The sequence below is a fragment of the Urocitellus parryii genome, chromosome 7, assembly GCF_045843805.1.
Source record: "Urocitellus parryii isolate mUroPar1 chromosome 7, mUroPar1.hap1, whole genome shotgun sequence".
Taxonomy (NCBI): Eukaryota; Metazoa; Chordata; class Mammalia; order Rodentia; family Sciuridae; genus Urocitellus; species Urocitellus parryii.
In genome coordinates, this window is record NC_135537.1 from 9471296 (window position 1) to 9493246 (window position 21951).

At 50.7% G+C, this 21951-nt stretch overlaps 1 protein-coding gene across 1 annotated transcript in view; it reads left to right on the forward strand.

The window, feature by feature from the left end:
* Positions 1-749: 749 nt before the first annotated feature.
* The window catches only part of Kcnq3 (potassium voltage-gated channel subfamily Q member 3), a 308571-nt gene continuing 287369 nt past the window's right edge, over positions 750-21951 (forward strand). Inside the window, exon 1 of the mRNA XM_026407605.2 lies at positions 750-1135. Within this exon, the coding sequence (XP_026263390.2) occupies positions 750-1135 (386 nt within the window). The remainder of the gene's footprint in view (positions 1136-21951) is intronic.

Below are 21951 nucleotides of genomic sequence, written 5' to 3' on the forward strand. Positions count from 1 at the left end.
CCTGGCATTATCCAGAGCAAGGGCCCAGGAGATCCCGGGTCCCCAAGGCGCTCAGGGGTGGGGGGCGGTGGCGAGGGCGGGGCGTCGCCGGGGCTCCTGCCGCGACGGGGCGGGACAATGGGGCCCCACCCCGGTGAGGGAGGAAGGCGGGAGCGAGGCTGGGAAGGAGGCTGGCGGCGTGCGCTCGGCCCGCTGCGCGCTCTCTGCCGCTGCTGCTGCTGCTGCGGGGCTGGGCTGGAGCAGGCGGGGAGGGGCGCGGGTGGGAGCGCGGAGGAGGGAGGAGGCTGTGGCGGCGGCGCGTGTGGCAGGCGGGCGGGAGGGCGGGCGGCTGGCACCGGGCTTGTAAATAAACTGCGATGCTGTCTCGGGCTCGCCGGCTCGGGTGCCGCCGCCGCCGCCGCCGCCCCGGAGCGCCGGTGCCAGGCTCCCGCTGCCGCGCGCCCTAGCGCCTCCGCGTCCGCATCGCGCGCCTTCGCCGGCTCCCCGCAGCACCCGGCCCGCGTCCCTTGGGGTCCCGCTACTGACCCGCTCGGGATGTGACCTTCTGACCCCCCACCCGGCCTCCCGTGCCCCCCGGGGGGCCTCCCTTTGCCTGCTTTTGGGGGGGTGGGTGGGGAGGGGCGCGCGGATCATGGCATTGGAGTTCCTGGGCTTGCAGCTGCCGCCGCCGCCTCGTCCACGCAACCCGAGCGCCCCTTCTTCCCCAAGCAGCAGCGGAGAAGGCGAAGCGGCCGGCGGGGGCGAGGCAGATGGGGCTCAAGGCGCGCAGGGCGGCGGGGGCGGCTGGCGGCGGCGGCGACGGGGGCGGCGGAGGCGGCGGGGCCGCTAACCCAGCTGGAGGGGACGCGGCGGCGGCCGGCGACGAGGAGCGGAAAGTGGGGCTGGTGCCCGGAGACGTGGAGCAAGTCACCTTGGCGCTTGGAGCCGGAGCTGACAAAGACGGGACCCTGCTACTAGAGGGCGGTGGCCGCGACGAGGGGCTGCGGAGGACCCCGCAGGGCATTGGGCTCCTGGCCAAGACCCCGCTGAGCCGCCCGGTCAAGAGGAACAACGCCAAGTACCGGCGCATCCAAACTTTGATCTACGACGCCCTCGAGAGACCGCGGGGCTGGGCGCTGCTCTACCACGCGCTGGTGTGAGTACCCGGCCGCTCGGGCGCCCCTCGGCGGCTGCGCATGTTGGGGTTCGGGTGGGCCTGGAACTGAGGAAGTCTCTGGGGCTTTAACACCTAGAGGTGCTCTCCCGTTGAATGAGGGCCTGCCTGCCCTGGGTGCGTGTTTGTTGTGCCTGTCTGTGTGTCTGTGAGCCGCTTTCCCGGTGTTGGACACCAGGGCTCCGAGGAACCAAGCGTGGTTCCCCAGCCAATTTGGAGATAGGACTGGCGTGTGTGCCATAGCACCTTCTGTGCTGTAGGTATGGAAGCTTAAAGGAATTATGTGCTTTTTCCCCCCTAATTAACCAGGGGTTGAACAGGGTAAAACCAGTCCTCCCATTAGCTCTGTTCCTGCTTGGGGTGGATCCCTCTTTTTAGGAACGCCAGAGTTTAGACGACAGGTCCTGGAGTTGAGGATGGGAGTGGTGCACACTGCCCACAGTGGTGTGTGTGTGTTTGTATGTGTGTGCGTGTATATATACGCGTGTGTGCATGTATTGCACACAAGTGTGTGTTGGATGTGTGTGCTGCCCTTCTTAGGGATCCATTCTGGTATAGGAAATAACCTGGTGTTGCTCTCTTTGGAACTTGGACTGGACCAAATGCATGTCTTTCTGTTTCTTTTATGGAAATATGAGGTGTGTGTGTGTGTGTGTGTGTGTGTGTGTGTGTGTGTGCAGGTATTGGGGCATAATGGAGGGGGTTGGGGCTGGGGATTATTTTGGCTGGAACATCTCCATGATTTGGGTTCTGATATCCCTTAAGCCTCAACTGCTGTCCCCTCTCCTGCTTTGGCTGTCCCCAGACACTGGGGTTGTCGGAGATCTGGTCTGGAGGTTTTGGCTCCCCCCAAACACACACACACACACACATTCCCCCCCCCTCTCTCTCTCTCTCTCTCCTCCCCTGGAAAGAATTTCCCTGCCTGTCAAGAGGTAAATGCGAATACATGGACAGAAGGAAGATGGAATCCCTCTTCACCAGGCACTTAGCATGGAAAATCCGCCTGTATTTGGGGAGGGGGAGAGGTTGACATTGGAGGTTCTTCATTTAGGACTGGCAATCCTGACTGGCAGCATGCTCTCCAGGGCTGCCAGGGCATTTCTAGCTATGAACTGAGCTTTTTAGGAAGCTGTATGGACTTAGCTTAGCTTTTTAGGAAGCTGTATGGCAACCAGGGTTTGGCAGGGAATTGGCCATGACCTTGACACCATCACCCCCTTATGCCTTAAACAGTGGACTTTCCTCTCTGGTCTCTTTCAGTTGACCCATGACTTACAGGGTGTGGGCTCAGGGAAGGTTGGAGTTAGTTTCTCTGTCAATATTCCTTAGTTGCAGTGCTTTTCCTGATTTGACCACCAGGTGGGGCATCCACACAGGCCCTCAGACCTAGCAACAGGTTTCTGCAGAGAGGTTATCAAAGCCAGGGTGGGTGCCTCCCTGGAAACTGAGGAACCAGTGGAGAGAGAGTGGGGGATCCTGTGGGCTTGGAGAAGTCAAGCTTTTGATGTCTGTGTATGTGTATTTGCAGGTGTTTGTAGCAGTCTGGCTGGAGAGAGGCTCAGCAATTATTGCTCTTTCATTTGCTCATTTTAGGTGGTAAAAAAGGATTTAAAAAGTGCATTCACCTGTCTCTGGAACATTTTAGATAAATTTAAGTGAAGCAAATGCTGAAACGTGTGATAGTGTAAAAAAGAAAAACAAATTATTAGAGTATACACAAGTATAACAGATCCCCTTGTCCTTCTACACATAGTGTGCAGTACATATTGGCTAGCTTCCAATCTTTGGGTCCCATCGAAGCTTCTGGTCTCCCTCTTTCTTTTCCCACTTTTTGTAGCCAGGGTCCCCTGGCTATATCTTGCCCAGTCTTCAGAAAGGATGGCTAAGGCCAGTTAGTGTCACAGCCTCAATCTTATCCTTTCAAGATGCACATTTAAAAGTGCCCAATCTCAAGTTTCCCAGAGAGGACTCAAGATTTAAGATTTAAGACCATGCCTAGCCCAGCACATTCATTTAGGAAAATGCACTTATTTCCCCTTATGCTCACACAATTCTATGAGGTCGTAATTATCATTTCCATCTTATAGATGGAGACAGGAGATAAAATCACCTAAGACCATACAGCTCATGTTCCTGGAGCTCTCGGTGGAATGCAGTGAGTCAGCTCTGGCTGGCCCCCATTCTAGCTCTGACCATCTGCAAACAGTGGGGAGACTTGGGGTATTTTGCTAGATGTTGCTGTTAACACAGGGACCTTAGCCATGCTCTGCCTCCTCTTCTTAGCACCAAGATGCAAATGGTGGGAAATGGGAGTTCCTAATCAAAGCAGGACTGGTGAGAAGCCAGGGAACCACATGGTGGGGACATGGGGGACGGCATGGGATATGATGGGTGGTTGCTGGAATTGTGGATTCTGCTAAATTGTGGGTTGTACAAGAAAACTCAGGTAGGGTCGCCTTTGAACCCCTGCTGTTGAGGCATGCTTGGTAAGTGGTACATCCTGTATCTTCCCTCCACCTTCAGACAAAGTCCAGTCAAGTGGACATAACTGAACCTTTCATTGATGATTTAGGATTTTGCAAGGCATTGGAATTTGTACTGGAAGCATCCATTGTTCTGTTCTGGGCTGTGGCTAATGGCAGGAGGAGGCCAGGAAATTGGGCTGAACATGGGCTCATAGTCTAGTACATACTTTTTTCTTTTTTTTTTTTTTAATGAACCAGATTCACTTGAGGAGATCATGTTTTTCTTTTTTTTTCTCTTTCCCAAAAATAGAGTGCAGAAAACATGGAAGTCAATCAGACTCCCACCCTGCTCCCTTTGCCTTGAATGCCCTGGCTATGTGCCTTCACCTTGGCAGCTCTAGCACCACCACCTCCAGGAAGCCTTTCCCTGACTCCACAGGCTGGGCTAGGCTTGGCCTCCCCCTGCTAGCTGTAGACTTTTGCACAATTCACATTGGATTGACGCATTTGCTTGTCTGCCCCACTGAGCTGGGAGTGCCTGGAGAGTGGGGGCTGTGCTGTTCTTTTTAGCATCCTCAATTCCGGGGAGGCAGTGGAGCCCATGGTAGGTACTAAGTAAGCATTTGCTGCATGGCTGCATGGAGGAATTCTCTTAAGATCCTGGCTAATCAAGACTTTGCCGGCACAGTTTTGCCATGATCACAACAGCAACAAGTAGCCAGAATCAGCATTACAGGATTTTAATCAGGAGAGCAATCCCTGGGAGTCTTGCGCTGTGGGAGCCTGAGCTTTAACCAGTGAGGCCACTCACAGCCCTGCTTTCCCATCTACAGCTGAAAGAGATGCTGACGTTAGGGAAATGCCTGTGCTTGGAGCTCACATCTGGACTTTCAGTCTCTGTGACTTGCAGGAACCTCGCTAGGATGACCTAGAAGCTGGGGGTGATAATACTGCCTAGCATTAGGGAGGGGCTACTAGAAAGGGTTTTAAAGAAAAGATTGTATGTTGGTGTCATTAGCACAGCACCAGGCACTCGGCATTCATTGGTTGATTATGAATAGGGTTCTCTTGAAAGTCATCTAGGCTGTGTGGGTCCTGGGGGCTATTTGGGGACTGCCCCTTTCTAACTGGTTATTGGAGAGACACTGGCTGCATCTTGGCTTGTCGCTGGCTAGGCTCTGCACAGGTACCCGGCTGCCCTGACCATCTCTTTGCAGCCAGCTGGGTGTGATCACGAGTGAGTACTCTCCTATTGACAAACCAAGGGAAATGATCACAAGACATAGCCACTGATTGTTTTCTGAGATGGGCTGGCAGGTAAGACTAGGTGGTGAGACACAGGACAAGAAGCTGTCCTGGAATACAGAGGGCCTGGCTGTGGCCTCAGCATGGGGATTTAATAGAGGGTAATCAAGGGTAGAAGGTGGATGTAGAGCACCCAGGCACGTCTTTGTAGGCTTTCAGTAAATACTTCCTCTGTCTCCCTTTGAATCGTATTTAATCTTCCATCTTCCTGCGTCCATGCACACTCCCCTTTGTAAGAGTTTCATTTTATTTTTCTCTTCATTTGGTGAACTTCTGGCCTTCCCCCTGCCTGTCTTCTGGGGGACATTTTCAATTCCCTGGGAAGTGGTGAAGCAGCCAGGTGAGGGGCTGATATCCCAGCCCTCTGCCATCAGATCTCCAGGCAGTAGTGAAGCCTGAGACGGACCACGTGTCCACGCTCGCTCACTGTCTGTGAAATGGGCTCTCACCGGGTGGCCAGGGCTGATGGGGCCGAGGTGAGCGCTGCTTCTTTTTCACCAAGGAATCTGAGGTTTCTGAGAAGGAATGTGGTTTCCCAGGGTCGTGGAGCCTGCTGAAGTGGCGTAGGTCGAGCCCAGCAGGAGTCCTTGTCCCTGCTTGGTGTCCCTTCACCATGTCAGCCACACAGTGGAAGGGAACAGAGAGGGCTGGGCTCTCCTGGGTGAGGGGCTTCCTAGCTGCATTGCTGACAAGTTCCCAGGAGAGACAGCTGCCGCTGCTCTGCAGACCGCTCTTGGACAGCAAGGCTTCTCCCACTCTGCCATGCGTGGGAACCACCAAGGCAGAAGGGACCTTGGGACAGGCATGGGGCAAACGCCACTTGAACTGAAGTTACCAAACTTGTGTATAATGAGATGAACTAACCCTGCCCTCTCCTTAACCCGGTTCATTGGATATGTAAACATGTCTGCAGCAGTGCCCCAAACAATGACGGACAAATGCAAAAGGTGGGGGTGTCCAGCTAGACATCTGACCTGTTCTCTTCCAAAGGGTCTGACCAGCAGAAGAAGAGGAGAAGCTGTCTCAGTTAAAGAGACACGACAGTCAATCCTTGATTCACTCCTGGATCAGAAAAATAATAAAAAAGGACATTATTTTAGGATTTTTTAAGAAATTTGAACATTTGTTCCACTTTAGATAGCATCATTGTATCAAAATTTAATTTCTTGAGTGTGATAATCATATTGTGGTGATGTAGGTAGATATTCTTCTTTTAAATTCTCTTTTTGTTCTACTTTTCAAGAGATGCACGGTGTAGTGGTTATGGTGAGGCGTCTCGGTGTCGGCAACTTTTACAGGGTTTGGAAACTGTAAATGTGTGTGCATGTGTATGTAGAAGGTGCACGCCCAGAGGAGCAGGGGAAGAAGCAGAAGTATTTAAATCATTAAAATAAAATGTTTTAAAAAGTGACAGAAATATTAATGATGGTGAATCCAGGTGAAGAGAATAGATTATCACTCTCTAAATTTAAAAAATGGTTAAAATACATTTTTTTAAAAAACGGACCTTTACACACCCAACACACAAAGCACACTCATGAATACCGATGACTGGCAGGTGGTGTTCTCAGGTGGGTCCAGGACGAAGCCAGGCTGAGAACTGTCAGCTGAGGGAATGGGCTTTCTTTTAGATTTTTGGTCCTATATGTGGGCCATGTCACCAAGCCCCTCTCAGCCTGGGACGCTGCCCAGGTAATGACAAGCCCGTGGCCCGGAGGTGCAGCGTGGTGTGCCCTGCTTGCTGTTCAAGGCTGCACAAGCCGAGGCGTGCAGGGCTTGAGCCTAGCTGCTGAGAGAGTGAACTGTGCTCTTCTCTCTAGAGAGAGACTTGAAACAACGAGGCTTAAAAAGTCTGGCAGGAGCCACAGTAGAAGGCAAAGGAGGGACCCAGGGGAACGAAGTCACCGTAGTTTGAATCGTAAATGTCGTGAAGGCTCGTGTGTGGAAGCCCTGTTCCCTGAAGTGCAGCCATTGGAGATGGTGGGACTTTTAAGAGGTGGGGTCTGGCAGGAAGTCTGAGGTCACTGAGGGCATGCCCTTGAAGTGGACCATGGAGAATCCTGATCTCTCTTCCTCTCTTTCCCTCTTTTCCACTCCCTGGCCATGCGATACCAGCCTTTCTCCACCTCACAGTTCCTCCATGATGCCTGGTCATAGGCTTAAAGCAACAAGGCCAATTGATCCAGGATGGGGACCTCCAAAACTGTGAGCCAAAATAACCCCCGCCCCTTTTTTTTTGTAAGTTCATTTTATCAGGTATTTGTAACAGTGATGGAAAGTAGACTAATGCAGAAGGCCTTGTTCACCTCCTGTGTGTATCAATGGAAACTCCTTCAAGGGAGCTTTAAGCAGCAAGGGAAGAAATGAAGGTATCTATTCTTTAGGCAATTAAGGGTAGTTTTCTTCTACACAGAGAACTGAATGCTAAATTCAGTTTAATTCAACACTAAATTATCACTTGCATTATTTGAAAGACCCCTCCTTCATATTTGCTTGTTTATTGATTGCAACGCTGGAGACCAGACCCAGGGCCTTATGCACTCCAGGCAGACACTCTACCACTGAGCTACACCTATAGCCTCTCATTTTAAAAATTCCATAAATGTTTCAGAGTTTTATAAGTCAAGTATGATCTTCTGCTTTTCCCGATAGTCAAGGTCCTGCCCTCTTTTTCTTTCTTGTCTGGGTCTTGAGGTTTTGCAGGATGTGATCAGGATCTGTTTAATCTTTTAACAACTGAGACAGGGTCAAGAGAAGCAAGGGAAGTCTTGCTTCAAAGTCAGCCTTCAAGTGTGGCCTGAGTGAAGATGCTTTCAGTCCAGTGCTCTGGGGACCTGGTTCGGGGTGCCCCAAGCAGCTCGGGTCTGTCAGAAGTGACTGACGAGCCTTTGGGAGCATCATGCTTGCTGTGTGACTTGGACACTCACTTCCCACAGTCTGTGAAGGGCCCTGTGGTGAATCCCATGAGACAGGGTGTGAGAGAGCGTTGAAGCTGCAGAGAGGCCATGCTCAGAGGGCATCCTCCTAAAGCTGGGAAGACCAGGTGGGCTCCATGTTGGGGCCTCATCTCTGCTGGGCTTCTGCTTCTGCCACGCAGGGACTTGCCATGGTCTGAGTGCACCATCACTTATATTTATGAGGAGCCTATTAACCAGGTAACTTAAGCACCTTTGTCTACAGGGGTTCCACTTTCCAAAGGTGATCACCTTTTGAGAATGAAGGTTTGGAGATACACAGTGGAGGTCAGTATGTCCCTTTCAGGCCACCTCTGGTCTTGCAGATGTCATATACCTCAGTCTGTTGGTACTTCCTTACCAAACACCACAGATGGGCAATTGATGAAGAACAGAAACTTATTTCTCACTGTTCTGGGGGCAGAGAATTCCAAGATCAAGGTTCTGGCATGGTCCTTCTTTGTGAAGTCCTGGTCCCTGCTTCCACAATGGCGCCAGTTAGGCTGTGTGCTCCCAAGGGGAGGAATGCTGTGCCTTCTGGAAAGAAGGTGAAAGGAGGAGCACGCGCAGCCGGTCAGGTAAAAGAGAGGGTTCTTTCCACCAGGGGAGGTGCCCTTATGCCAGGAGCAACACCTACAGGTCCCACCTCTTAGTGCCGTCACATGGCCATTTGGTTTCAACACTAGGATTCAGAGAGGACACATTCAAACCCATGTGCCTGCATCACAGGGTGCAGGTCAGGTCCATGCACGGTGTAGAACTTGTTGGGAGGGACTTTTCACCCTGCCACAAAAGGAATAGAGGAGTTTGAACAGATTTCTTCAGAGAACAAGTGGCGTTCTGACTCGGGAACGAGATTGCTTTTTGCCTGTCATTTATGGATAACGAGGAAGTCTGAATGCCACTGGCTGGTGGGGCATCCCCTACACAGGCTCCGGCTGGCTTTTGCCTTGGAAGGTATCAGGGCTGGTTTCCCCTTTCCTCCCCGTCTCCCCCTGCTTTATTCTAGAGTCATGTGAAATCATCTCAACTCAGAGAGTAGACCAGGGTGTTAAAATAACCAGCGTATTAATAATAAATAGGTCTTCATTTTTAGTTAATGATGTCACACCTGAGCAGCCAGCTAATTCATGTCAGGGCCACCTGCCTTATAGATTTAGTGACCATCATGGTTCCAGCAAGTGCCTTTCTGCAGTTGACCACCTCTGACCTCTGACTCTCTAAAACTGGTGCCTTTGAGCTGCTTGGCCTTTGGCCCCCGAGGTTCTTGGCCAGCTTGCCCCAGGGGGTTAAGTTCATTTCTGCCTTTATGTCTTCCTGGGGTCTGGGGTGAAATCTTATCTGACAAGACTTGAAAATACTGAGCTAAGAGGATGTGCTCATCCAGTGTGGCCATCTGTCCTAAATGGAAAATCACTTAGTGCTATCAAGCTATTTATCTCTCCGCTCCTGCTCCTGCTCTTTCCTAAAATCCGGCTTCCGTTTTGTTGAGCCTCACATATATTGGTTCTGATGCTTCTCCCTGGTGATGCTAGTTCAAGAAAACTCGCAGACCTTCATAATCAGCAAGTCTGATCAAACTCATCAGGCACAGTTACTTTGGAATTTATAGGCTTGGGCATAGAGAAAGGACTGAGTGGTGGATTGCAAAATACTGAGGCTGTCAGAGGTGGAAGGGCCTGCAGAAAGCAGGAAATTGGCCTAAGGTCATGCCGCTGTCCAGGGAAGGACATGGACCAGGTCTCCTTCCAAGGCTGGCCTCTCCTGGTGGTCCTGCAGCAGCTGTGCATGAGGGATCAATCTTTTTTTTTTTTTTTTTTTTTTTTTTTTTTTGCAAATAGCATTTTATTTATTTTTTAACAGAGAGAGAGAGAGAATTTTTTAATATTTATTTTTCAGTTTTCGGCGGACACAACATCTTTGTTTGTATGTGGTGCTAAGGATTGAACCTGGGCCGCACGCATGCCAGGCGAGCGCTCTACCGCTTGAGCCATGTCCCCAGCCCCAAGGGATCAATCTTATCTAAGGCCACATTCCTTTGGGTTTGCAGCTGTCTTAGGATCAATCAAATCCCATCCAAAGTACAATTTTACTTGAAGACATTTTTCACTTTGTCTCCAAAGGGCTATTCGTTCAGAATATTTTCTTTTACAGGCAAGAAGGTTATTGCTCAGGGCCACACTTTCTTTTTGGTTCTTTGGGTTGTTTTTGAATGAACAGAAGAAAGAGTAGGAGCAGTGCAGTCTGCTCAGGCGTCGTACTCGGCTCCTTTGGTACTTGAACTTTGGCCAAGGGGGCTTTCTCTTCCTGCTCCTAGGAAATCCTAGGGCTGAGATCCCCTTTTCCCTCTTCCTCCTCCAATTCAGTCCTGTACCAAGAATCCTCTTCCGCAGTCTCTGGTCTTCACTGAGTTCAACTGAGTCTGAGCACTCAAAACTTTTAAGTTTTAGGCACTCATTGCTGGTTACAAAGTTACTGTTTTCATTAGTAACAGTCCCTGACATCTCTGGGGTGATTGCTGGGTGCCCTCAGGTGATTCTAGATGATTCTGCTAAGGTGTGGCGGAGGGCGCAGGGAACACTGGCCTGAGACCAGGAAACCCAAGTTCTCACCTTGAGTTCTCTACTGATTTGCTTTACAATAAGAGCCTCTGTTTCCTCATCTGAAAAATGACCTAGTACCCTTGGCTTCCAGGTCTTGAAAGGGTTCCCTGAGGTGATGACCGGGTTCCAAAGTGTAGTGGCCCAGGGATGACCTGCATTTTAGTTCAGGCTCCCCAGAAGCCCACCCCAGGCACAGCTCAGTGCAAGCCCCTGTGTTTTCTTTGCATTATCTCCTTCTGGGAATCTGTGCAGACCTTCTCCCCAAGTTACCCACCCGTGAACCTTAAATGCCACAGGTGCTCTGCATCCCTTTATGAACCATGTGTTTCTGGGCTTGAGATGCAAAGAGAATTAGACTTTTCCCACCCCATCTCCTCTCCCAAGAGCTGACCTTGCTCCACCTGAGACAGGTGGAGAAGGTGTGATTTAGGAGGTGGTCCAAAGGGGGAAAAATGGTGAAATAAGTAAAATTGAGGAAAGTGGAGGAAGTAGGCTGAAAGTCTGCATCGTGAAACAGGCAGCCGGGAGGGGTGCTTAGGGTCAGGGCGCCTGCGGAACCCTGCGGAAACCTGCAGAATCCTGCGGTGAGGCGCCCAACAGCCTGTCTGAGCCTTGAGCTCCATCTGTCCATCAGTGCTCCCAGGGGCAGAGAAATCCCTCAGAAGAACTCACAGGACAAGTGCAGAAGGTGTCTGAAGGACACCTGTGGCAGGTGCTGGAAGTGAGCCCTGAGCAGGGCCGGGGACCCCACAGCAGCTGTCCTGGTTCTTATGTGAAGAAAGCCTCGTGACGCCAGGTTCCAAGCATGACTGTGTCCCACGGCGGTTCTTGGGGGAGGTCCAGGGATAAAACACATCTTGGTGGTTCCTCATTAATTAGGATCATCATTCAGGGAAAAAAATCCAAATTAAAAGTATTTGCCAATTGTGGATCCGAAGCCTCTTTCCCCAGGACAGCTGCCCTTCCTGAGCTCTCGCTGGGTGCCAGGGTTGCAGAGTTCTCAGCAGCACCCCGAAACCTGGCCACCACCTGCCCTACCTGTTGGGGTAAGAAGGTGTCCCTGCTGAGGTTATGGTGTTGACGTAGCACGAATTCTCACCAGAAGACCCTGGAGGGACCTTGCAAATTAACCTGGCAACTCCAGTTCCGCTGCCACTGTCACTCTGCATGGCTTTCCGACACATTCAAAGAACGGAGCCTCTTACTAATTTATAACTTGAGAAGCGTTAGCATTTCAAAACAAGATTGGAATAGATAGTCTGGTGGTTCTGGCACATCTTTTCTTGGGAAGATGGCAGCACCCTGGTTGCAAACTGTGATGCTGTGACTTCTGCCCTTCACCTTAGTTCTGGGTAAGCATTCTAGATGATTCCCCTATGGTGGGGTGGCCTGGGCACCAGGAAACCCAGGCTGTCTGCTGGTTTGCTCCGTCGTTTCTGTAAATCCTTTTGCTGTACACGCCCTCAGGTATCTGCTGGCCAGACTCAAGATAGGCTGACTGACCACTCAGCCCTGATTTCAGGCCTCGTAGATAAGCAGGCCTCGCTAGCAGTCGGGAATCTAGAGGTGAGCACAGCAGTCCTGTCCTTGAGGAGTCCTGTGGAGAAGGTTGGTGACTGCATGGCCGTGCAGCAGTGTTTGCAGACACCGAGCCTGCAGGGAGGTCAGCTGAAGTTGTTGACACAGGGAAGGTTTCCTTCAGCAAGAAATAGAGTTCACTGCCCGGCACGGTGGTGCACACCTGTAATCCCAGCAGCTCAGGAGGCTGAGACAGGAGGATTGGGAGTTCTGAGTAACTCGGTGACACCCTGTGTCTAAATAAAATACAAAATAGGGCTGGGGAAGTGGCTCAGTGGCCGAGTGCCCCTGAGTTTAATCCCCAGTACCAAAAAAAAAAAAAAAAAATAGATTTCATCGTGGGTGTAGTGCTGGATCTCTCCTCCTTCCATGTGGGACCATGACTGTGTCAGGCACTTAGAGTCAAAGGTCTGATTTGTCCTGACTGAAGGAAAGGAGCTGGACTTGTGGAGGGGAAGTGGCATCACCCACCTGAAGCAGGGTGGGCTGGGTTGAGCTGCCTGGAGAGGCTAGAGACTTGCTTTTCAGCTCTGTTTCCCACATGCCGGCCTGTGCTCCCCACAGTCCAGAGCCTGGTACAGAGCATGGCACCCAGCCTGTCACCTAAATGGACATGACACCAGCCCTCAGGACTGTGTGGCTTCAGGGGCAGGAGCAAATGTGGGTGTAGATTCAGTGCTGGCTCTGGTCCTGGCTGAAGCATGTTTTAGCCCAGGAACGTGGCGTCAACCACTTCCCCAGCCCAGTTGTGATTCCTCATCTGCAGCATGGCGAACACCTGTCCACACAGTGAGGACAGAATTGAACAGCACTCTTACAGTCCAGAGCCTGGTTTGGGCTGAGGGTAGGTGTTGGGTAAATGGCCAGTACTTCATTCTTTTGTAATTCTGGTAAGACCAGAAGGATTTCAGTGAACAATAGGAATACTGAAGTCCACATTGGGATTTCTACCCTGATGTTACGTGGTCCTGAACATGATGGAGTGCTGTCTGAATGTGCAGGTTCTGATGTGCTATTTTGGTGAAAGGAGGGAGTTTACACTGAGAGAAAAAAGGCGGTATGGAAAGAAAACATTCAACTCCCTGGTTTTCTAGGGTTTTCTAGTTTTCTAGGGAAGCAGAGAGGCTGGGGAATCACTTGCCCAGGCCACGTGCCCTCCAGACGGCCCAGAACTGGGTTCTTGCCGTCATGTTAGACTTCTGAACACACTGCACACACTGTTACCCACAGAGAAGGGGAAGAGGGCTCTTGAAGGTTTGGGCTGCACTTGGGCAAGTCGCTAGCCGTTGGATTCCTGAGCAGATTGCTGTTTTCATCTTATGGGAGTTGCGTGCTGGAGAAGGCTCCTGGGTCTCTGCTCTGGCTGCGGCGACTGTGCGTCAGAGTCAGACTCCTCTGGAGCATGGACTGGAGACTCCACTGCAGGTTCCTTCTGTGTCTGAGTGTTCCTGCCCTCGTGTGTTCTTAGACTCCAAGTCTCATTCCAAATGCTTTGTGTCATTTCATCCTTTTCCTTTCCTACCGGTCATTGTATCTTATGTATTTCCCCAGTGGTGCCACCGCCCCTTCGCAGGAAGAGGCTCAGCGCTGGCACATCAGAGGAGCGCAGGAGACACTGCCAGGAAATTTGCAGAGGGAAGCCACGCAGAGTAGGTTTGTGAATCCCACGAGGTTATTCTGGGTCATTTCACAGATGTGACTGTCGTGGACCAAATTGTGAGTCTTCCAAACCACAGGTATTCCATTTAGTAAAAATCTGACAAGAGTTAAAGGTGGTTATGTTTTGTGTCTTCCCTGAAGGCAAAAGTTTGGTGTGTATGTTTATTGAGCACAGCTTCTGTATATATGTGTGTTGGGGGGAGGTTAAGAGAATATTCTTCAATTTTCAGATGTTAACAACAGTAATAATCATCATCATCATAAAATAATTCCTTCTATTTTTATTGATTGCTCTGTCTAGGAAACCAGGTTACCCAGTAAAGACCCTGTAACACTTTTACACCTGTGGCAGCACGGGTATAAAGCTGGCCTGTTTGGTCATTGGGGACACTGAGGTTCTGAAGTGCTCCCAGCCTCAGGTTTTACAGACGGGAGGCTGGGAAGTGGCCTCGGGTGTTGGACCGCAGCAGTGTGGCATGGCTGGCCCTCATTCCACAGTGCAGCTGTCAGTTGCCAGCCGCTGATTCTCTATTTTGCCAGTTGTTTTGTAAGGAAATAAAATGATGTGCCACAAAAATTTGCCATTTAAAAGTGTACAGTTCACTGTGGAGTTTTAGTAATTTACAAGGTTGTGCCAGGATTCGAGTGATGCTATTAAACACAGTTTTTGGGTTCCTCCATTTTTCCCATCCATGAGAAAGAGCATTTGTGAAATTTAATAGGTAGAAGACACTGTTAAGAAAATTAAAAGAAAGTCAATGGCTGGAAGAAGTATTGCAAAACGCATATCTGATCTAGGATTTATATCAAACATGCAAAGAACTCTTAAAATTCCTCAAGAAAAAAACTTCATTAAAAATATACAAAATATCTGAACAGAGGTCTCTGCAAAGAATACATGCAGATGGCAATTAGGCATATGAAGTGATGCTCAATGTCATTTCATTAGGGAATTACAAATTAAAACAAGAATGAGAGATAGAATGGGTGTGGTGAAAATCCAAAACAAAGACAATGGCAAATGTTGACAAAGACGTGGAGCGTCCAGAATTCTAACTCCCTGCTGGGGGAACGGAGTAGCAGAGCCCTGTGAAAGTCAGTTTCTTCCAAAGCTGAATATGGTGTTACCATAATGTGCCGTAATTGTGTGCCTCATTATTTACTCAACCTATTGGAAGTCTTGCATTTGCATCAAAACCTTCATGCAAATGTTTATAGTAACTCTACTTGTAATCACCAAAATGATGTGGCCAGGATTTCCTTTAGTGGTGAATGGATAAAGTGCTGTATGTCCGTATGATGAAAAGAAACAAGCTATTGAGCTGTGGAAGACATGGATGAACCTGACGTCCCTGTGCTGTCCTCAGACTGACAAACCCCAGACCAGAAGAGGACATGCTGTATGATTTCAATCCTATGACCTGGTGGGAAAAGCAAGACTGTAGAAACAGAATTGTGAATGAGTGCAGGGGATGGATGGAGGGGTTGGATGAGGAAGCACAGGTGATATTTTAGGGTAGTGAAATGGTCCTGTGTGGTGCTGTAATGGTGGTACATATATGTATTAGTCAGCTTTTTCCTGCTGTGACCAAAATACCTGAGAAGAACAACTGAGAGGAGGCTCCTGATTTCAGAGGTTCAGTCCATGGTTGGCCGACTCCATTGCCCTGCGCTGAAGGTGAGGCAGAACATTAGGACAGTAAGGGTATGGTGGAGGAGAGCTGCCCAGCTCATGGCAGCCAGAGAGAGAGAGAGAGAGAGAGAGAGAGAGAGAGAGAGAGAGGGGAAGGGACCACATCTCCAGGGACCTCCAGGCACATCTACAGTTACCACCAGTAATCCATTCAAATTATGAATCCACCAAATCCACTGAAGCTGTCACAGCTCTTCCAGTGCAGTCTTTTCACCTCTGAACATTGCTACATTGCCTAACACATGAGCTCATTGGGAGAAATTCTTAGATCCAAACCATAAGAACATATGATTCAGTGCATTTGTCTAAATCCATAAAACTATGTAGCACAAAGAGTGAGTGTTATGTTAGTGAATTAAAAAAAAAAATAAGGTCAGTTAGGAAATGCGTTAAAGAAATCTCATAATGTTGTATGTCCAAAAGACACATGGTTCAGGTTCCCAGGAAGTGATACAGATGGTGACAGGAGACTGTCTGGAACAACCTCATTGAAGGTAATGGAGGAAGAAGGTGCTTACTTAAGTAACTTGGCAGTAAGTGGCGTCTATAAGACTAAAGGTGAAAAGGAACCACACATAAGCACTGTACTGTTGCGGATAAAGTCGTTTCCCTTGGGGCGGGGGGAAGGTCAGAGGCTCTGTGACTGTCATATGTGCTTGCCAAAATTGAATGATTAAGCAAAAAACAGGTATGGTGGGGGTGAGCTATCTCACTGTTGAAGTGAACATTTACAGAAAAGCAAGAGGGATTCTAGATTATCCATGTAGTGATGGATCAGAGTTGGAGATATACATATGAACTCATTTGTGAAGCTTAATAGACATACAGATGGTTATGCATAAAAATCCTTATGAATATGTGGGTCTGGGTCTGCATGGCATGGGATACACACATCCATTTCCTTGTGCTGTCAGCTGAAACCAAGGTCCAGATCCTGGGAACAACTAGAACACCTTCACCTCGGTCTTGATTTCTAATACCATTTCTTGTCCCATTGTGCAGGAAACAGGTATCCTTGAAGGAAAGGCTGATCCTAAGACAGGGCAGGAAGTACACAAGAGGCGCCTAGGGTCTCTCTTGGTCCTAGAAAATGAGGAAGTGTTTTCAAGACTCCCACATAGTAGAGAATGTTCCAAGGGGACATAGGAGCCAAGTGGAAGGGCTCTCAAGGGCCAGAGCTGGAACAATTTGAGAAAAAAATATCAAGTTGTATTGGAGTATAACCAAAGTATAAAATATATATCCCTGAGCCCATGCTGACAAGAATAAATGATGAAGTGAATAAATGGGAGAAGAGTCAATCTCCTGTGAAGGATTCCAAGGAATTTATGTAGGTTCCCTACGCTCATGGAGGCAGAGCGTAATCTGGATGGCAGGTAGTGACTTCCTTCCAAAGAGGAGGTATAGAAAAGAGAGTGCAGAAAAGAATGACTAGAGAGGACCTTGACAAACACCACCTCTCACCAGCTGGCCCAAGACAACAGTGATTAGGTGTCCTTGACGTGATGTGACGAAAACGGCACTTTGCTGTGGTTTCTTCCCTGAAGTCCAACACTCCAGTTTGATCACGGAGAGGCATCATTCAAGTCCCAACAAAGGAGCTTGCTTCAAAATACCTGCCTGTGTTCTTCAAAACCATCCAGATCGTCCAAGACAAGGAAAGATGGAGAAACTGTCACAGGCCAGAGGTGCCTACAGGAATGTGACAAGTAAATGAAATATGGTGACCTGGGTAGGATTCCAGGAGGAAGAAGGGGTATTCAGTCAGAACTAAGGAAATTGGACTAAAGTATGAACTTTAGTTAATTGTACACATCAGCTTTGATTTATTAATTATAACCATATAACCAACATATCAAACTTTTGTAAGATGTTAATCATAGAGAAAACTGGATGTCGGTTATGTGGGAACTCTGCAGTATTTCTGTAAATCAACAATTGGCCTAAAACTGAAGATTAATTAAAAAAAAAAAACAGTTGATTGGTGGGTTTGTTAATGGTGTAGATGTCCAGCCTCAGCACGATTGTAGATGTGGGAGCTCAGCCTCAGACAGGTGAACACACGTACCCTGTGTCCCACAGTTACTGAGTGACGTGTCTGAGATTTGAACCCAAGCCACCAGGTTGCAAAGCTGGTCCAGCTTTCTCTGTTTCCTGTTTTCTCTCTTACCCTTTCCTCTGCCTCATTTGATTAAGTGATGCCCACGATGGAGGGTTTCGTGGTTGGAGTCCAGGTTACCCGATGCTCCATCAGCTGGTGCCACTAGCACCACACTTCTTGTGACCATGGCAGGAGGAGACGGTAGGCTTTCCCTCATGTTCCACTGACCAAAGCTCTGTGGCTTCTTCTTTGGACAGTGAGGTAAAGCCAGGAGGACCACAGTTATGGGCTTAGAACTGGCTGACCTGGGCACTACTGTCAGCCAGAGAGAATGGGTTCTGTTAAATGGGAAAGATGAAGGAGGGGCTCTGGGTGGGCAGCCTGTGCACTCGCCATGTTGTGGTCACCAGGATCCCATGTCAGGCTGGATCAATCAACAGGCACCGTCATTGTCCATCTTCAGGCCCTGCCTGATGGCTGCTGGACCTGGCTTTTGCAGAGAGGGCTTTGGAGTTGCCCCTTCACTACCTTCCTACCTTGAATTACTGAGGGTGTGAGAGAAGGTTCCAGAACCCTGGACAGCATTGTGGCCTTGCCCAAAGCAGCGGGTGAGCTAGAAAGAAATGAGTGGAAGTCACTTGTTTGTCTGACTGATGCTACTGTAGTTGGTTGTTGGCAGGTGAGTGAGAGGTCGGGAACCTTTGGGGACTTCTCACCATGGGGCTCACTCACCCTGCACCTTGAGGGAGGTTGTCTTGTGCCAGGGGGCATCTGGAAGGACCCGGGACCAGCAGGCAGGGTGCCTGACTCAAATAATCAATGGAGGGCTTGATGTTTGCAGGTATGGGCGAAAGTGACGCTGTCCTGCTTCAGAGAGCTCGCCATCCACACAGAGGTGGAGGTGCAACCACCTGGGGGACAGAGTGGCCTCCCAGCCACCGTGCAGGCTCTGCCCTCAGGGATGGGAGTGCCTCCTCCTTTTGTCCCCCATGCTTCCTCCAGCCAGCAGCCTCACCTTCCTGGGCCTGGGGTTCTTTGTGGGTAAAGGGGGTCCCGTGGCTGCTCCCCTAGCCTGTGGGAGCGCAGGATGGCACGCTGGCTGCACAGCAGCTGGGAGGGCGCTGTGAGGGGAGTGGTAGGGACTCTTACACAAGGACAGATTGGCTCGCAGGCTGCTAGTGAAAATGCAGATGGGCTGCTGTGGGTGTTCCGAGACGGCTCTGGCAGGCTTCCTGGAAGACGCAGCCTTTGATGCAGGCCTGGGTGGATGGAGTGGACCCCAGGGGCCCTGTGAGAGAGGAAGGCACCAGGAGTGACGGGCAGACCTGGGAGACGAGAACATGGGGCAAGTGGCTGAAGTGAGAGTCTTTCCCAGGACAGCAGCTGGGGGCTGTTTGTGTGGGCGTGTGGCGGGGGAGTAGCTCATTTGTGAGAGAATGGAGCTGTGGATGGCCACATAACTTTTCATAACTGGAGTTGCTGTGTGACCTTGGACCAGGTACTCCAGTGTCTCTGTGCCTTGACTTCTTCCCTGTGGACAAATTGGGGAAAGCTATTAGTACCATGGATAGGACCGTTCCTCTTTGGGGCAGGGATTGTTACTGCACAAATGCTTGGCCGGCTTGCGTGGTGGAGGCCAGTCGGTGGCCAGGCAGGGCACTGTGGGGAAAGAACTTTATTAAGCAAGGAGCCAACTGATCACAAGATGGTGGACTCTCGTCCTAAGACCCATCTTGCCAGGAAGCTGATTTAGGAGTGGTTTGTGTAAGAGGTGGGTGACCATAGGCCAGTGGGTACCTTCTCACAGGTGGAGGGTGTGTCCAGATGATGCCCCCCTGAGGTTGAGTTCTGCAGGTCAGGAAAACGGTGGTTATTTTTGTCAAAGGCCATCATTTCCGGGGCTGTGCTTGTCATGGGTTAATTTGCTCACATGCAGCTCCTGACATCAACCTGATGGACAGGCTTGAGGGGTAGCTGCCCAGTGACTCCACTGCTGATCACCAAACATGGGAATAACAGAAAATGCACTTTGCCTGGTTATTGTGGGACAGTGGTCAGGGGAAGTTGAGCATGAACCACGTCTGGCATGTCGCTGGAGACAGCCAGATTGGGCCTTAAGTCCCAGCCTCAGCACTCACCCACTTTGCAGGATGTCCGCATCCTGGTCCCCTGCCCAACAGTGCTACTAGAGCTCCCTGATTGTGATCGCAACACCGCAGCCTTTCCTGAGGTCCCTGCTGGCGTGATGGCACCCTACTTTGAGAACCACTAGCCTCGGGTCTGTACCACTTCTTGTCCTAAAGGCCATGTCTCTGGGTAACGCCTCTGGCCCCAGGTTCCTGACATTCTCAGCAGCGATGGTGAAGATCCCGCTGGCGCGTTCGGATTGGGAGAAGCCAGAATTGTTTTTCGAGCTCCGAGCGGCTTGGCCCAGGTGGAATACCTACATCCATCATCTCAAAAGTTAGACAAAATAAGTTACCGAGAGGAACCACAGGCGAGGGCGCACGGGCGACACACATGCGCACACCCCTGGATCCCCTGAGCTCTGGCGCTGGGAACATTAATTAGTGTCACTGCTTGAAACAAATTAAGCTGGGGACCTTGTTGCTTCCAACTGGAAAAAAAACAGCGGTGGGAAATGCTGACTCGCAACAGCGGAGGCCTCGCGGGCTCTTCCTGGAACCCAGCTTCGCGCAGCCCTGGGCAGGGCGGCCTCTCCGCAGGTGCGGGACGCAGCACTCCTGGTCGCCTGGACTTGGGCACTGCGTGGCGCAGCCCCGAGGATGGTGTGGAAACGCGGCTTGTGCTTCAGAAGAAAAGGCATGCGGGTGGGACAGGGTCCCTAGATCTCTGCTGTGTGGCCACAGGTGGGTTACCGCTCTTTGGATTTCAGTTGACTCGGCTGCAAAATGGGCTTGTTAATCGCCTCCACCTCACGGGGTGGCCGTGAGGACAGCAGAAGTTGAGAAAGCGAAACATGGACAAGAGCACTGCCACAAAGATGCCATGAATCGTCATCGTCATCATTGTCGTCATCGTCAGGTCCCCTAGGATTCTAGCTATAAAGAATGCCACTGCAAGAAATGAATGAATCCAAGTAGGGTACAGAGGTCTTGGTGGGTGCCCAAGCACAAGCAGGCCCTCTTGCTCCATTTGGTTTTCTAATTGTAGTAAAATGTGCACAGTGAACTGTGCAGTGTGGACCACTCCTGGGGGCACACGCTCATCGCCCTGCAGCCAGCGCCACTGTCCCTGGAACTCTTTCCTCTTGCCCAGCTGCACCTCTGCCCCAACAAGGCCTCCACCCCTCCCCCAGCCCCCACAGCCATCTACTTTCTGTCTCTGACTCTTGACTAAGCACAGCGTGGGCGCAGAGTCACGGATCTGTCCTTCTGTGACTGGGTTAGCTTGCTGTCCTCAAGGCTCACTCTTGTTGGAGCCCCGTCAAAATGCCCTCCCTGTTGGCAGGTGTAGCCTGTGTGTGAGCCCCAGCATCCATCACTCGTCACCTGGGAGGTGCCTGCCTTTTAATGTTCATGAAAAATACTGCTGCAACCGAGAGCCTGCAAGGTCTCTCTGCATGTTGAACCCCGTCCCAGGCCCTCCCTGAGGCTTTTTGTCTCCTCAGGTCCATTTCATTTGCTGCCCCACGGTGGGCAGTGGGGAGGAAGGACCCTATGAGCAGCAGACCCTGAGATGACCGCTTGCCGGGTGGGTAACGGGGCGATTCCTTCAATCCTGGGTTTCCCACCTCATCAGGACAGTGAGGTGCTGAGACACTTATGTCAAGCTCTTGGAGCAGGACAGACTCATCTAAGCCCCATAAACAGGAAGCTGCTGGTGAGAATACAGTCCTCCAGGCACATTGTACACAGGGTGAATCTCATTGTGACCCAGTGTGGAGATGAGAAAATAGAGACTCAGAGAGGTTGGGTGGCTTGCCCAGGGCCACACAGCTGGCAGGCCGTGGAGCTGGGATGAAAACCAAATGGACCTGGAGACAAGCCCTCCCAGTCCTCTTCTGGGTGTTTCTCCCTGCACACCAGGGCTCTGGGTGCATTAGGTTGTCTTGGAAGGCCGTGGGTCTCTGGCAGGGAGGAGCCAGGCATGATGCGTCTTCTGTTGATCTGCTGTGCCGGATGGTGCTGGACTCGAAGTCCACGTTGAACACACTGTTGACGAATCCTTTTGGCCTCGCGGTGTAGGAACTGACTTCCAAACAAAACCCCAGATTTGAACACAGGATTGAAAGCCACTCTGGGGATTCTGTGTGCAGCTGGCTTCTGTGTAGACTGTGCAAACAGGGTCTGGCAGGGGCTGGCAGCCAGAGAAGGCTCTGTCCTCTCGTTGATCGGGCCAGCTCCTCGTCATCTCACAGCCACCCTTGCCAAGTAGCAAGAGGAAGCCAGAGTGTGTGTGTGGACGCTGGTGCAG